The following is a 16744-nucleotide window of genomic DNA, read 5'->3' as shown; positions in this document are numbered from 1 at the left end:
AAATCCCACCGTGTTCACTCATCCCCCATGTCCTGCTACAAAGGCTCTTCAGTTTATTTATGTATATGATCACAGTTGTTCTCCCCACAACAAAGCTTCCTGACGCATAGTAAAGCTGTGACAAAGGCTACATAGTAAAACAGTGTGGGGCTGGGCGCAGTGGCTCACGCCTGTAATCCCAGCACTTTGGGAGACCGAGGCGGATGGATCACTTGAGGTCAGGAGTTCAAGGCCAGCCTGACCAACATGATGAAACCCGGTCTCTACTAAAAATACACCATTAGCTGGGCGTGGTGGCACACACCTGTAATCCCAGCTACTTGGGAGGCTGAGGCAGGAGAATCGCTTGAACCTGAGAGGCGGAGGTTGCAGTGAGCCAAGATCGTGCCACTGCACTCCAGCCTGGACAACAAAAGTGAAACTCCATCTCAAAAAAAAAAAAAAAAGGAGAATGGAATGAAACTTGCAGGCAATTTAAAATTTAGAATTTACCTTTTTTTGTCTCCCTCTTCCTTCTCACCTCCCTATCCCTCCCAATAGTTAGTTTAAAAGCGGAATCATTTGAATGACTGAGTGCTTGCATGTAGACTTTTCTCTTTTTGCCCTTGGCCAGCCTGATGGTACTCAAACTCTCAATGGGTGTGGGAATCACTGCACTGGGTCCCATCCACACATCCTGTGTGATGATGCTGTGTGAAGAGCTGATGACACAGTTGGAGCTCCTAGATCCAGCCATGCCTGTGTATTGAAGCCACATTTTGAGGGTTTTTCAAGCATCTTGGACTCTATGGTTTTCCACCTGCAGCGCTCACTTTAGAATCTGAGCACCATGGAAGGGGAAACTCCACTGCATGCCCAAAGTTCTGGAATCCAGGAGTTTGTTCATTCAACACATCTGCTGTTATTAGTGCCTGTGACTGGGGCTGAAGACACAGAGAGGACCAAACATGGGTCCTGGCATGGAAGAAATCCAAAGTCCTCCATAAACCCTGGCTGGGCTCACTTCATCTCATTTAATGCTCCGAGCAGGTCCGGGAAGGAGGACTGATTAGAAAGGAGTTGTGCCCTGTCCTTGGTCACCTCACCCCTGAAGAGTGTCGATGAGATTTGAACCCAACCTTTTCTGACCCCAAAGGCAGACTGTTTGGACCCTTTCTGCTCATGCACATTAAAAGCTAAAATACCAGAGAGAAAGTGAAAAGGGCTCAGAAAGAGTTCAGAGGCTGAGGGCTTTCAGCTCCTGCTCTGTGGATCAGGGAGGAGATGATATTTGAGCTAGGCCTTGAAGAACGTGCAAAAGTAGTCATTTCCCATGGGAAAAGGCATGCCTAGTGGCAGCAGCGGGGGACACTGGGCTGTCTGCCCAGCCTCCATTCCCCTTTTTGTTTGGGCCCCAGAATCCTAATCCTTTGGATCTGGGATTAGGGGATCTGCCTCCCTTCCATTCTCAGACCATGTGGTTTGTGTGGGGTCGACCCCAACCCTGACCACCAGGGGTTACTTCCACGGGTTTTAAGGGTGAGCACATGATTCTATCTGAGCCAAGGAGACTTAAGTCCCATGACTCTCTGGGGCTGCTGGGAAGAGATTTTGCTCCACCAGAGATACTCAAAGGATAGGATGTGCTCTTGGTGCTGCTGGCAGCCACCTGGCTACCATGTGGGAAGCGAGCCTGCTTTAGAATGAAACTGTGAGAAAGAAGAGCCAGACAGAGAGGCAAGAAGGTGAGGCCCAAGAGCTGATGACACAGTTGGAGCTCCTAGATCCAGCCATGCCTGTGACCAGCCCATTCCTGAGGTATGTGTGACACAAGCCAATAAACATCCTTCTTTGCAGAAGCCAGCTGAATGAGACTTTAACCCTGGATCAACAGAGCGAGCGGAGTGGAGGGCTGGGAATACTGGTCTAAGAGGAGGTAGCAACTGAGACTACATGGGTCATTGCTATTCAGCTGGGACTGCAGAAATCAAAATGATCTTTTAACCTCTTATTTACCACCTCTCATTGAACACAATTTACAGATGGGTTGGTCAGAAGTGAGGATAATAGAATTGTATGTTCCTTAGCAGATCTACTGTGGCTCAAATTTTCATTTTGATGAGGAAACTGGGGCTCAAAGAGTCAAAGGATGTTACCCAACGTGTTGCAGACAGCAAGTCACCTCACTGAGAGCAGGATGCTAGAGAACAGCCCCGGGATAAGCCAGCTGGGATGTAGGGAGTGGGGGAGGACCTAGATATTGGGCTGAGGAGAAGGAAGCAGTGGGGAAGGCATCCGGCAAGGTGCCTGGGCTGGGCAGGCGTCATGGATGGCCAGCCTCAGTGTCAGAAGGAGCAAGGTTCAGATCCTGGCTCTGCTGTTTTACTAGTGGAGCAATCTTGACAGCCACTTCCTTGCTAGGCCTCAATGCAATTGTTTATAACATGTGGGCTCAGTTCTTCGTTTAACTACAATTTCTTGAGCTCTGTGATTACCACTTCCCAAAATGGTCTCTGGACAAGACAAACAAGGTCCTGGTACTTCAGGTCACATTTCTGGTAAGGAAAGTCAAGAAGCATGGCATTTGTTTCTCATCCACCTTACTGTGTCATCACGTAGGCTTCCTGGGGGCAGGGATATTTGTCTGCTTTGTCACAGCCTAGCTTAGCACCCAGTACATAGTAGGCCTTCAATAAATGTGTCTTGAATGAATACAAGCCGACAAATAAAGTAATGGTAAGTACTATAGAGTAAGTGGAACGCAGGATGCAATAGGGGGTAACTTGGGATAATTTAGATAGTCTGGTCAGAGAAGCCTCCTCTGGTGGGGCAGCACTTGGGCTGAGACCTGAATGATGAGGAAGCAGCCATGCAAATAGCTGGGGAAATGCATGCAGTGCATGCAAAGGCCCTGAGCTAGAAAAAAGAACAGAAAGAAAGCTCATGTCGCTGGAGTGGGAGTGAGAGAGGAAAGCATGACATAAAATGGCATGGAAGTGGGAGGGCTCAGGTTGCTGCAGACCATAACGAGGAGTTTGAACTTGATTCTAAGCACAGTGGCAGTCACTGGAGAGTACTGGGCAGGGCGGTGACATGCTCTGACATGTGCCCACTGTGTGCTGGATGGATTTCAGCAGGAAAGACAATAACGTATGTTACCCACAGCATCTGGCACATAGTAGGTGCACAGTGCACAAGATATCCGTCACTGCCCCAATGCCACATCCACGTGGGTTTGCCAACATCCAGTCCGGGCCACGAATCATCTTCTCATCCTGGGTTCAGCCTCCCTCTAGCTACCCTGTGTACTGGGACAGTCGCAGTAAAGCCAACAAACTAAGCTTTGGGGAACATCCTCCTGTCTCCTTTGGTTATGTAACAACCCAGGAGAGACTACGGAGAGGCCCGGGGCGAAGGCGGGAGTGGGGCCTTCTGTTAAATGTTGAGTTGCTCCCAACATACTTTTCAGACATTCGTTCGCTTTGCCCAGTCTCCTCCGTAAGAGACATGCTTTCGGATGTGTTTTGAAAAATATTCCATATGCTAATGGAATGTCACCATCTGCCAAAGAAGGCAGAGCTGTTTTTAAAGGAAAAACTATTACAGAAATGAGGTATTCACAGAGGGGCACTAAAGAGCCCAAACGTCGCTGGCCTGAGTCTGACCTGGGCTGCCTCGTGTTACCAACATGAAAAGGGAGTGAGAAAATCTGAGGCCAATTAACTTCTCTCCCTCTCTCTCTCTCTCTCTCTCTCTTTTTCTCCCCCTTGCCCACCTCTCTTTCTCTCGCTCTCTTTCTCTCTCTCTCTCTCTTTTTCCCCCTCCTCTTCTTGGAGACATGATGAAATTTCCTGAAACAAAAACTCACAGCCCGTTCTATAAAATGCTTTCGCCTTTGGTGGAAAAAGCCCCGATGGTCCCTTTTATCTCTTCATTCCTGAGGCACAGACCTGGCCCCCGTCTGTTTGTGCAGATGGGCTGCAGGGAGTGTTCCCAAGGACAAGCCAGGCAAGGGCCGGAGTGGAGAAGCTATTCCCGGGCGCCTGTTGGTTATTGCTGCCAGAGCCCCGGCCGTCAGGAGAGTGTGGCGCTGTCTTGGAAGAAGTGTGAAGCGGGATTAGGTGTCCTGCGGTGTGATTAGTGGACAGGCATTGTTCCTCAGGAGGCCCAGGCAGCTTGGAGGCAAGTGTTTGCAAAAGAGAGTTTCCAAGTTCTGAGAGCATCCACGGGCCCTGAAAAGACTGCTGGGTAACACGCTCCTGCCTCTCCCACTGCTCCTTCCCACCTTTGTCACTGGCTTGGCCTCCCGTGCCCCTTTCCTAAATGCAGATGTTCCTCTGGGCTCTTTCTTCTGAAACCACCACTTGTCTCTTTCTCTTCTAGGCAGCCCAGGGGCTCCACTCGAACCTCTCTGGGGCCCCTCCAATGTCCACATCCAAACGCATCCCCCTTCCACCTCCTGGATCAACCCCAATTCCCTTATCTGGGAGACTGGACACCCCTCCAGCCCATTGCCCAATCCAGAAATCCCCACCTCAAGGCCTTGGTGTGTCCATGCCTGCAGCCTAGAACATCCCGTCCCAGCTCAGTGCATGACCAGCGCCTGCTTATTGAGATCTTGGATCCAGTGTCCCCCAGGCCACACCTGAACACTGCCCAGTGTATCCTCTTCACGGCAGTCAACACAATCTGAATTTATCTTGTAAATGTATGTTTGTGGACACTACAGCAATGACTGCACACTGTTCCTTTCTTCTAGAATGGAAGCTTCCTGAGGGCAGGGACCTTGTGTCTTCTTCCATTATAGCCCCATCTAGTGGCACCCGGGAGACACGCATTGAATATGAATGCTGTTGTCAGCGCCTCCAGCTCCCTCCACACCAAACCCCGTGGCTCCCAACACCCTCTCTCACCTCCTCAGTGTTCCCTATTCTGGACCTTAACATCTCTCTCCTGAATCTTAACTCTACCTTTCTAACTGGTCACTCCTGAGCTTAAAACCAGCCAGTGGCTACCCCTGCCCCCAGGATAGAGCCCCCACTCCCCAGCATGGCCTACAGAGATGGCCACAGTCGGGCCCCTGCACCTGTCCGGTCCCTTGCACTCCATCACACTTGGTGCATTGTTGAAGACACACCAAGAACATATGCCAGGGACATATCAGTGGAGGGGAGAAGAGAAGGGCAGAGGGTCTGTGGGTGCCAAGGGACCACACAGTCTGAGCCTGGCTCTTCAGGGAAACTCTGTGGGCATCCAGGGGCCCACGGAGCATAGAAAGGGAGATGGTAGGGCAGCGTGCCAAGAGGCCAGCTGTGGCCCCCAAGACAGACCAGAATCAACGCTAAGCCCAGCTGCTCACAAAGACAGATCTGAGCCTCAATATCTTCAACCGTAAAACGGTAAGAACATAAACCATGCAGGGCTACTGGGAGGATGAGAGTATACAAAGTCCTCACCAGCAGCCTGGCACCCATGAATCTTTTTTATTCACTCACTTATCTTCATTCTTGCTGTAGTTGGCATGACCCAACCTTTTCTCCCGCCATCACCCACCACCTATACACACCCTGAAGGCATGAAATTCTCCCATCCCCTCTGGAGACAATACGATTCACTGAGGATAGTGACATGTTTAGACCCCATTCTCTTCCCAGAAATACTAGCTGGGGATATGATAGGTTGACTACCTTTAAAATTATTTGTAATAAAAAAACTAACAAATATAACTCAGTATAAACCTATTCACTGGTCCATCTCCCGCTCTTCCACCCACTGAACAACCCAGGCACTGGTTACAAACTCAAGTCCTCACTGAAACCAGTCCTCACAGGAGATGGTCAGCTCTTATATTTCCCCTCAAGAGGCCCAGACTGGCTTCAGGTTTGCCTGAGCACGTTTGTTTGACAGCACAACACCCAAATTCCACTAACTCCTGTCCCTTTCTCCCCTCTGTGCATTCTGTTCCCTTTGTTTAAATGTCTAAGCTGAAGCTACAGGGCACTGTGCTAGGCACTTTAGAGATGTCATTTAATCCCCATAGTAATCTTAAAACACTGTCTCTACTTGCCAGCCGAGGAGTTCGGGTTCAGGATAATACATGCCCTTGCCCACGATATATGCCAATTAGGTGGCAGGGCTCCAATCCTGAGCTAGATCTCTGGGCCCCAAAGCCCAGGCTCTTTCCTCTCTGCCATTCGGTGGACAAGTGGCCCCCCTAGGATGGTCTCGATGGTGTTGTAAGAATATCCCTCCCACTGGGCGTGATGGCTCAAGCCTGTAATCTCAGCAACTTGGGAGGCCGAGGCAGGAGGATCCCTTGAGTCCTGGAGTTCGAGGCTGCAGTAAGCTATGATTGCACCACTGCACTCTAACCTGGGCAACAGAGCTAGACGCTTAAAAAAACAGTCCTTCCCAATACCCTGTATTGGTAGGATTTGGAAGTACAAACACAGCCTGCAAGAAATGGCAAAGTCCACTGAATCTGAAGGTGGTGGTGAAGGGTAGAGAGAGCTTAAGTTGTACACACTGAGATCTCACCAGAACATCAGGTTTAAGCTGTTCCTAAATCCGATCCCACTCAAGTCCTTGGTCTTGTAATTTCCAGGTTCTCCCAGGCCAGCCCAGTAATAACTCACATACTCTGAGCAATGAAATCAAACAATTCCTAGACAAAGGATGAGCAGATGAACACGAAGTTGAAAATAATGAACAATACAATCTCATTTATAGGATTCTACTTTCCAGTTTACCTGGCATACACTATGAAAAAGTTACTTATGACCTGCCCTACAAATCTTTCACATGGCTACACCTAACCAATATAATTTTTAAACTACTGAATTAGTGCATTTGGTGTATGGGGTCCGTCATCCCAACTGTGGGCTGGTAAACACCTTGAGATGGCCACACACTCAGTCATCCCACAGAGGCTGAGTGAGTGCCTACAAGGTGTTGGATTCAGCTCTGTGCAACGAGCCAGCAGGAGCTCCGATATCTTAGCACCTACAAGACAAGCTCCCAGAGTCTTCCCCAGCTGGAAAAGCACGCTGTGTATAGAAAAGAGGGTATCTGTTGAAGGGCATGAAAGAAACTGGTTAACCATCATTTGAGGGACTGGGGGTTAAGGTGGAGAGGAAAAATTACTTTTTACTCTTTTTGTGATATGTAAATTGGGTTCTCTTAACCACATGCGTATGACACATTTGAAAAACATTTTCTACAAGAAAAGTGGGTGTGAACAATTACATAGAAATACTCTAATCTCATGCAAAAAGTCCGTATTACCAGTTGGGTTGACTAACGGGGAAAGTTTAGCCTAGCTATCTAAAAAACTCAGCTTCCACTCAGTTCTACTGAGTAGCAGAACTTCTGAGTAGAATCCTACAGATACTAACTGGATTTTTTTCTGCTTCAGTACTCTACCAGTGACACACTTGCACACACAAAACTATTCATTTCTGATGCTATGGTGGAGAGGACTGCGAAACTGCTCCTCTCACACCTCTACAGCCCTTCTTCAAGAAGGGGAGGATCCACTCACACCTGAAAGCCACTTGGGACGTCTCAGAGACCATTTTCATGTTGACAGTAACTTGTGAAGCAATTATGTGTGGGAAGCAGATTTTCAGGGGAAGACTTCTTAGCTAGACCTCAGCTAACTCCTGAGATTCAAGCTAGCTTTCGGTAAAAGCCCAAGACAAGGAATTATATCATCTTCTACAACATTCTCACAGGCCAAAACCGGTTTGCCTTCAACCTCATTTTACAGAGCAGATGATTCTAAAAACCTATACAATTTAACTGTATGTCACTGAATTCCTAACAGCACTTAACAGTTTCTTTGAAAAATTTCTTAACAGAACATCAGAGTATTGCAACACTTTATTAAGAGTCTTGGCTTTGAATCAGTAGCTGAAGTAACAATTGCATGAAGCCAGATTAGGTGCACTGCATAATACCCATACTTGATTTATTGACATTACTTAGCAATTTATTGGACAAAAGTCAAACTTTTTTGTTTTTTATTAAGCACATTCCACAGTACAAAGCTGTCATGAATAATATCTGTACAATTTAACAGTTTCAATAGCTGTTCAGACACAAATTTATTTCAAACAGATAATTGGCAAACATAATTAATTACAAGTTAGAATTAGACTATCCCAGTGCTTTAAAACATTAATATAGCAGTAATTTACATTTGCTCAATTATGGTTAGCAAAATAAAGTCCAGAGGATGGCTGGGAATTACTATAATCCCAGAAAGTCGGAATTCCTTGGGTGCCAAAGTCCCCAGCTATGATTTAGTAGGCACAATTCAAAGGTTGTGTGCATATTCAAAGGCCATGATCTCCCAAGGAACAAAGGGAACTTCTATATTAAACATGCAAAAGCAACAAAAAATCCATTCATTCATTCAGAATTGCCTCCTCCCCTGCTCCCTCCCTTCCCCCTGGGCTTTCCTAACCAGTTTGATATTGAAGCTGGAAGATGAAAAGTGGTCAAAGCTAAATCACTTTCACCACCACCATCAAGCTTACAATATCCACCTTAAGAAGGGGGTTTATTGTTTACACTTTGAGACTCAACCTCTCAAAAACATAAATTAATTTAGTAACATGGGAAGGATTTTTTTTTTTTTTTTAAAGAAATACTAAAAAAGCAAAGCCAACTTGATAAACAAATCACATACACACACATTGATCCCCACACCATTCTCAATGCAAAGGACAAATCAGAGCCCAGGGGCCTTCCCTTTAGTAGTAGAGTGTGCTTCCACGGGAAGAGGTTTCATTTATAGGAGGCTGTTTATTGGTCCTTTAAAATGTTATTGACATTCCTTGATCTTTGGAAACAATGGCAAAGGGCAAATCAAACCTAATGTTGAATAAGGGAGGGAGAAGGAGTGCCAATTGGATGCCAACATCCTTTCCATGCACTGTCAGGGCAACAGTGCCATTTACACATTTGTGCTGTGTAGTCGAGAGTACACAGAGTCTTCAGAACCTGCTGGGGCCGCAGCAGCAGGTGACACCAGGGATGTCTGGGGTGGGATTCATGGGCTTGAGGTTTTACTCCACTTAGGAATGCCCACCCCTCAGCACAGGCCTCTGAACCCACCTGACCTGCCCAGCAGGCTCCAACACACCAGCGGGCCCTGCCAGAACGTTGGCAAGGCCAGGATGCATGAATTCCAGAGCCAAGACAGCCTGTCAACAGGGCCTTCTTATTTCCCCTTCCCAGGACCACAACTGCACAGAATAATGATTTTTGACAGTGAAGCCAAATGAATACTATGGGAGGTGACCACTAGTACTCAGGAGTACTTATGAGAAAAAGAATAAGAACAAAAAATGTTTAAGGTATCTCTCTATTGTATAATACATACTCCACAACAAATAAAACATTTTGTGTTAAACTTTAGAAATTACATTTTAAAACAAGATTCTCATTAAAAACACACACAAACCACACACACGCAATGACAACAACAAAATAAAAACACTGTATGAATACTGCAGGAAGGGTTCTAGGTAATCCACATCAACCCTGGTATCAGGTTCTTGAGCCCAGCCCATGGCTAAGTGCGAACACACTCTGTATTAGTGTCTCAAGCACAGGGGGCCCTGACTCCAGCGACTTTGAGGTTAAACTGTTATGTACATTATATCTACATGCGAATACAGTATTTTAAATTAGGAGGCAAGCACACGTATAAAGGTGTTACTCTACCAAATATCAGGAGATGGTTGGGGGACAGAGAACAGCTAACAAAAGAAAAGAGCTATATTACCTTTTGGGAGATAATATAACTGACTTATAGTTCTTTAAATTAAAAGAAATTGGTACAGAAAGGAAGTATAATCCCAAAAATATTACTAAAACAATCCAGAGAAATTTTTCCATTGTCCAACATGTTCCTAATACAACAAGTCAGAATTCATAATGACTTGGACGGTCAAAAGGAGAATGCTAACTTTTCAGAATGAAAGCCCTGGACATTCTGGGTAGGTGTTTGGCACCCAAAATTTCACTGAAGAAGAATGCTGTTTCTTAATATCAAACCAAAGTGCAAAGCAATATAAATTAGAGGCCAAGTCTTCTCTTGACGGTCGACTTACTTCTGTAAAACAGATTCTATGTTCTTTTTCTATGAACAATTTACATTTGAAACATTAGATATTTTCACTGATGAGGGAAGGAAACAGGCTTCTGTTCTACTTGAAGTCAGGGAAGCTAAGGTATCCTTCTCAAAGGAGAGCCAGAATCAAAGGTGAGAAATGTCGGTACTTGAAGAGTTAGGCTGCTTTGCATCTACCCAGCGTCTAGAACCAATTCCAGCTTCATAACTCAGCTGTGAACGAACTCCCTTAGGCATTGGTAGCCATGTAGCCAGTAGTTCAAGACTAGAAAACCCTGAGGAAAGAAATACAAAAACAAAGGGAGTGATTAGATGAGGATATACACACTACACCCCGCCCCGTGCACACAGCTACATGCATAACTTATTAGCATTCACAATAGAAGCTGTAAGTTGTTTTGAGTGTACTACATACCAGGTATCACATGTATTTAAACCTCACAACAATCCCATGAGGAAGAAACTATTATAAACACCCGCTTCACAAATAAGAGAACTAAGGCTCAGAAAGGCTAAGTGTTTAGTTCAAAGAGTCAACAAGTGACAGAGAAGGGATTCAAGGAGTGAGCTGACCCTATAACTTAAGTACTGAGAGTACTGCTCTGAAAAAGTACACATAGAACAAAAGATGCTTCACATTCGATTTTATATTTAGCATAATCTTTATGACATTCAGAACCTACAAGGGGCCCATCTCATATTCTCATGAGAGCCCTCATCAATCACTAGGAAACAAAAATATGCAAAAATTAGCCTTTCTAAAATAGAATGCTAGTAATCTGAAATATCTTCCTTTTTAATAAGTAAATCATTTGTAAAACAACAGTGTAGGGGAAAGGTCACTAAATGTTCCATAATTTTTTGACTATGGCTTTGAGTCAGAAACACATTTTAATCACAATTTCTACATTCATCATGTATGTAAATATGTACACATACGTAAAACAATATTCATGAGAATATTCACAATATTTATCATTTTTATGTATAATGCAGGCTGACATTTTCTATTCTAAATAAAAGCAAAGTAAAAACTCACTCAGATTATGTCACAATCAGTGATGCACTAAATCACTGGCCTAGAAAGTCTAAAGTCACCTTAGGTGGGAGAAAAAAAAAAAAGGTGAGAGAGACTTTTTAAAGCTTGAATGCTTTTTTTAAAAGGTGATTTTCCCAAAAGGTTGTCAATTTTCATAAAGATCAAGAATCTTAAGTCTTCTCAATGAATTCAAGATTCAATTTCATTTGCTACTTTTTTCCCATTAAGGATATTTAAGGGAACCTGAATTATTTCAAAAACATTAATGCCCTGGGACCAGAAGTGAGCACTCTCAAATGCTGCTGAGGGGAGCATAAACTGACTGAATCTTCTGGAAGGCAAAATGACCTACATATGCACATATACCCTAGAACTTAAAGTATAATTTAAAAAAAAAAAAGTCTTCAAACATGATACCTTTTAACCCAGACTCTCCACACATTTCCAGAATCCCATCCAAAGCTGATAAAGGGTTGGACAAAGATTAGGTTAAAAGAATAATCATAGCATTGTTTTTTATAATCACTAAAAACTGGGGGTTGGGGAGGATAAATATGTAACAAGAGAGCATATCCAAACAATCTAATATAATTTGGCAATTGGAATAATTTGGACAAATACTGACATTACTAACACGCAAGCATTTCACCATAAAGAAGAAAAACATGTTTAAAAATGTCCAGTTAGTTATAAAGCATCACTTTAAAAAGCCTGAAAGGATCTATAAAAAGGAGTTAGTGGTAAACCATGAGCAGGAGTTTACTTTCTTCTTTCGGCGTATCTACTTTTTCAAATTTCCTAATAATGATCTTATATTGTCTTGTAATAAGAAAAAAACAATAAATTTTGAGCTACTGAATATATAATACAACATACAGCTCTTACATGTTACTTTTTTAACAATGACTCTGTAAATAAATCTATTGCTGCATTTGCTGACACGGAGAGACTCTCACCTGATATTTTACAGGTGAATATTTTACTGCAAGGTCAAATCACCATTAGGGTAGTGTTTCTTATTACACATAAATCTTAGAGTATCACATGGTTATAATTTTTTTCATGTTATAATAAATGAAAAGAATTTGGGGCTGGGCGCGGTGGCTCACTCCTGTATTCCCAGCATTTCAGGAGTCCGAGGCAGGCAGATCACTTGAGGCCAGGAGTTCGAGACCAGCCTGGCCAACATGGTGAAACCTCGTCTCCAATAAAAATACAAAAATTAGCTGGGTGTGATGACACATGCCTGTAGCCCCAGCTACTCACAAGGCTGAAGCAAGAGGATCACCCGAGCCTGGGAGGCGGAGGTTGCAGTGAGCCAAAATTGCACCACTGCACTCCAGCCTGGGTGACAGAGCAAGACATTGTCTCAAAAGGAAAAAAAAAAAAGAATTTAGAAAAGAGCAGTAAAATCTATAAAGTTGACTGCCAAGGTTGTTAAAAGTAATAAAATTAGAGAGACAAGCACATTTGGGGTCTCACTGCTTGTGCTGGGATACAGGGAACCACCAGCTTAAGCAGATAAGATTCTTCCATTGACTTATAATTGATCACAACTAGGCAGCTATTCTGAGGTTTCCATAAAAGGTGGGTAGGAGGAGGGCCTGGAGGAAGTAACACAAGTTTCCTTTCTACCACAGCCGGTAAGAAACAGCATTGGTGATCACTGCTTCATCTCTCAACCAAAGGAATCTTGCTCAGGGCACTTGCAGGTAACATATAGATGTTGTCAGTTCATCTACTGTAATACACCAGAAAAAGAAAACCATGATACGGATGTCTTGAATTTCGCCATATGCCTCTTTAAGCCGTTTTTACTTGGGTCCACTCCTCCTTCCCTACATTTTCTTAGGCTTATTGGGAGGGGAGGTCGGGGGGAGGAGCAATCACTGAAGAGATCCTTGCCTCCTTCCTCTGGAATTCCTATTTTAAGGCTCCATTCAATAATTATAATAATTCTGCCATGTGGATTTTTCAACTGACTTATGAAGAATCTATCCAGAAAGAAAGCAGCAGGGCAGAAGATTATGATCAGGAACAGTCTGAACACACTCGAGACCCGTAACAGCAAATAGGTAAGTGGCTTACAGGTCACTCCTGCAAGGCAGACATAACCAACCACAACCCCTGTGGGGTTCATGGGGTCCCAGAATCCTTCCAAAGGCAACACTCCCACCAGCCACTACTGCCCAAACTCAGTGGGCATGAAGAAAACACAAATTATTTGCCATTCCTGATGTAGACCCTTGGTTTACTGCTAATAGATGGAACAGGGCAAGACCAGAAGTCAGCCAAAAAAAAAAAAAAAAAGTCCTTTTTCTGAAAGGGCCATATGGTAAATATTTCAGACGTTGTAGGCCATAAGGTCTCTGTTGCAACTACTAAGCTCTGCCACTGAAGCACAAAAACAGCCACAGACAACACATAAAGGAATGAGCATGGCTGTGTACCAAAAATCTTTATTTATAAACAATGGAATTTAAATTTCATCTAATTATTGCATGCCATGAAAAAAATATTCTTCTTTTAATTTTTTTAAGCATTTAAAAATGTAAAAACTATTCTTAGCCTGTGGAGACAGGAAAAAAAAAATGGATAAGCAGAGACTAATTAAAAACAAAACAGAACAAAACAAAACAAAAAAAAACAAAAAACACGTAGTGAGTCGATTTTGGCCCCTGGCTATATATACAGTTTCTTGACCTCTAGGTAAGACCAACTTCCTGGTGGAGTTCTATTTATTGGATCTTGGAATCCGGATGAAAGAGTATCTGAAAAGATGGTAACTTAGTGAACAGTACCAAGAGTTCTCAATCTCTCCATCCAAAAAATTCCTAATCCTGCACATGGACTTCCTTCTACTTTTGAAATTCAATGAACAGGAAAATATGTAATGATAAAAAGCCTCTAAGAATTAAGTAATGATTTTAAATAAACACAAATTTCATTAAAATCACAACAGTCTTTATAGACATATATCCATAGTAGTATGATGATGTGTAAACATTTATTCAATCTACAAAGTTTAATGTGTGTAGAATTCACTGGCCCTCAGCAGAACACACAGAATTGTCAATACTGTCCCTAAGTCATCAGTTCCTAGGACACAGCCAAGGAAGACTTCTCATCTTCCAGACTGAATACTCTTAGTAATAATCAAAGCATTCTGTCATCAATGGTTACAATGACTTTCAGTGTTCCTGTAGCCAGAGTGAAGGACTCTGCTTCTCAGCATATCTGCTGTGTTTCGTGGAAGCAGAATAGGTTTTAGGGGTCTCTCAACAGATGCTCTTCTCTGATCCACCCTTGAGGGAATGACGGTAGTGGGTGGATTGTGGTAGTGGGGAAGAGGCGGATTTTGAATGTTTTGTCAGATGATGATTTTTTTTTTTTTTTAATAAAAGAACTGAAGGACAGGAAAGAAAGAGAAAAAGAAGTTTCTTGTACCCCAAAATAAAATTCAAGGGATTTTACTGGTGTTAAATTGATTATGACCTTAAAAATCATTTAGGAACACAGTTTTTAAAAACAGGAACCATGTTTATCATCTGCCAATAATGAAAACCCACACAATAGGCAGGATTCCAACTGAAACCTTGTATGGATGTGACTATAGAGATCTAGCCTGATACTTGAACTCTGCAAAAGCTGACACATCTAAGAGACCTTAGTTCCCATCACCAAGGAACCCAAATCACAAAATTCCCCCAAAGGGAAGGTGAATTCCATCAGCAAAATTGGAAGGGGAAGGGACGGTACTCACCTGAAACGGGTGAAAGTGCAGACTGTTATCTAGAGATGTAAGTGTATGTTCTGGAGGGAGAACGGGTCTCATTCTGGGCACTGGGAGGCACATTTAAGAAATCCCAAATCAAAATAGTGTCATCATGGGAGCTGCTGATGATCTGAAACTCATCAAACTGTAGCCGAAACACACGTCCAGAATGTTCCTATGAAATATTAAAAACTTCATGAATAAAATGACATCTTTACAGTCCCTGATATCTCACAATGAGAAATTTGGCAGAAGATGAAAATGAAGCCACTTAAACAGACTTCTTAAACGACTGTACAGAGCTCACTGAACTGTGTCCTTCATCCCAAGAACAAATGCTTTTCTTTCTTTTCCTGCTAGGCCTTTTTTGTTTTTTTTGAGTCAGAGTCTCGCTCAGTCACCCACGCTGGAGTGCAGTGGCGTGATCTCCGCTCACTGCAAGCTCCGCCTCCGGGGTTCACGCCATTCTCCTGCCTTGGCCTCCTGAGTATTTGGGACTACAGGCGCCCGCCACCACACCTGGCTAATTTTTTGTATTTTTAGTAGAGATGGGGTTTCACTGTGTTAGCCAGGATGGTCTCGATCTCCTGACCTTGAGATCCGCCCGCCTCGGCCTCCCAAAGTGCTGGGATTACAGGCGTGAGTCACTGCGCCCGGCACCCCCTGCTAGGCCTTTTCTTTCATTCAACTTTGTATCTTAGACTCTACCAATATTTCAAAGATCATCTCACAAAGGGCCTTAGAAAAGTAAACAACAATACATAATACCCATTCTTGATGCACTCTAAAAATCCACTGGAAAAACCTAGAATCAGAAGGACAGTTTGTTTAACATGACCAGGATCTACCTCAAACTGCTGCCAGCATCAAAATTCATGGTGAAACATTATAAGGGTTCCCATTAAAATCAAGAAGAAAGAGAGTTCTGCATCTTCTAGTAAATGCAAGAAGTGAAGAAATAGAAATAAAAGATAAAGCTACTAAAAATTTTTTTAAATCTATCGATATTCCCAAATGACTATCTCTTCAAAAATATAACAGTCCTTACATATAGCATAAACATTTATATATAGTATAAAAATGTGCTGTTATTAAAACATAACATAACCACAAGTAGCCATATTAAGAAATCTTCCAAACCTGCAAGAAGGAAATATTGCTTGCCCTATGAGGAAACCAGTCCACCTACAAATCAGGATGCCTGCCTTCATATCTGAAGTTGCATTATGTCTCCCCTTAGAAAAGTGCTCACAGTAATGTAAGCATCAAATATTCTCTGATTTTGGCTAAACAAAATGAACAGTGAAATTCTCTGAAGGCATCTTGTGAGACACACAAGCGTTCCTGTGATACACCGAGACAGGGCTATCTGCAAATGGTCATCCTCCAGCACAGGGAACCAATTCCTGTCTTAAGAGGTCACGTACCACCAATGTGCGCAAACACAATGTGCTCGCTGGGGCTCGAGGGTCAAGAGCAGCTTGCAAGTCCCAAACTTTAATTTTCCTAGAAAGGGAAATGAGATGTGATTAGTGGAAAAATGAACAATTTATATGCTGTCAAACATTTCCTTGACAAAAAGTAGTGCATCTGAACTGCCTATTTATAAAAGCTAATGGGGAACATGCTTATGTTTTTACAAATCATCTGAACCAATTACACTTGACTTTGGAAAAATTAAGAACCAACACATTCTCAGAATTGCTGAAATTTTAAAGAAATTATTATTTTAAGGGAGATAAGAAAACAACTTCAGGTTATCTAAATTCAGTTCCGGACCTGATAACCTATGTCACCAAGTTCATTCATC

General features: G+C 43.2%; 1 protein-coding gene across 7 annotated transcripts in view; it reads right to left on the bottom strand.

Annotated features, from left to right (window-relative positions):
• Positions 1 to 7842: 7842 nt before the first annotated feature.
• The window catches only part of FBXW11 (F-box and WD repeat domain containing 11), a 138294-nt gene continuing 129392 nt past the window's right edge, over positions 7843 to 16744 (bottom strand). For all 7 annotated transcript variants that reach the window (XM_038010414.2, XM_038010427.2, XM_008015297.3 and 4 more), the window contains 3 exons: positions 16362 to 16440; positions 14923 to 15109; positions 7843 to 10395 (listed from right to left, as the gene is read on the bottom strand). In XM_038010414.2, the coding sequence (XP_037866342.1) occupies positions 14948 to 15109; positions 16362 to 16440 (241 nt within the window). In that variant the 3' untranslated portion in view covers positions 7843 to 10395; positions 14923 to 14947. The remainder of the gene's footprint in view (positions 10396 to 14922; positions 15110 to 16361; positions 16441 to 16744) is intronic.

The sequence above is a fragment of the Chlorocebus sabaeus genome, chromosome 23 (genome assembly GCF_047675955.1).
Source record: "Chlorocebus sabaeus isolate Y175 chromosome 23, mChlSab1.0.hap1, whole genome shotgun sequence".
NCBI lineage: Eukaryota > Metazoa > Chordata > Mammalia > Primates > Cercopithecidae > Chlorocebus > Chlorocebus sabaeus.
The sequence above is the reverse complement of the archived record's forward strand: the minus strand, read 5'-3'. Positions and strand labels throughout refer to the sequence as shown.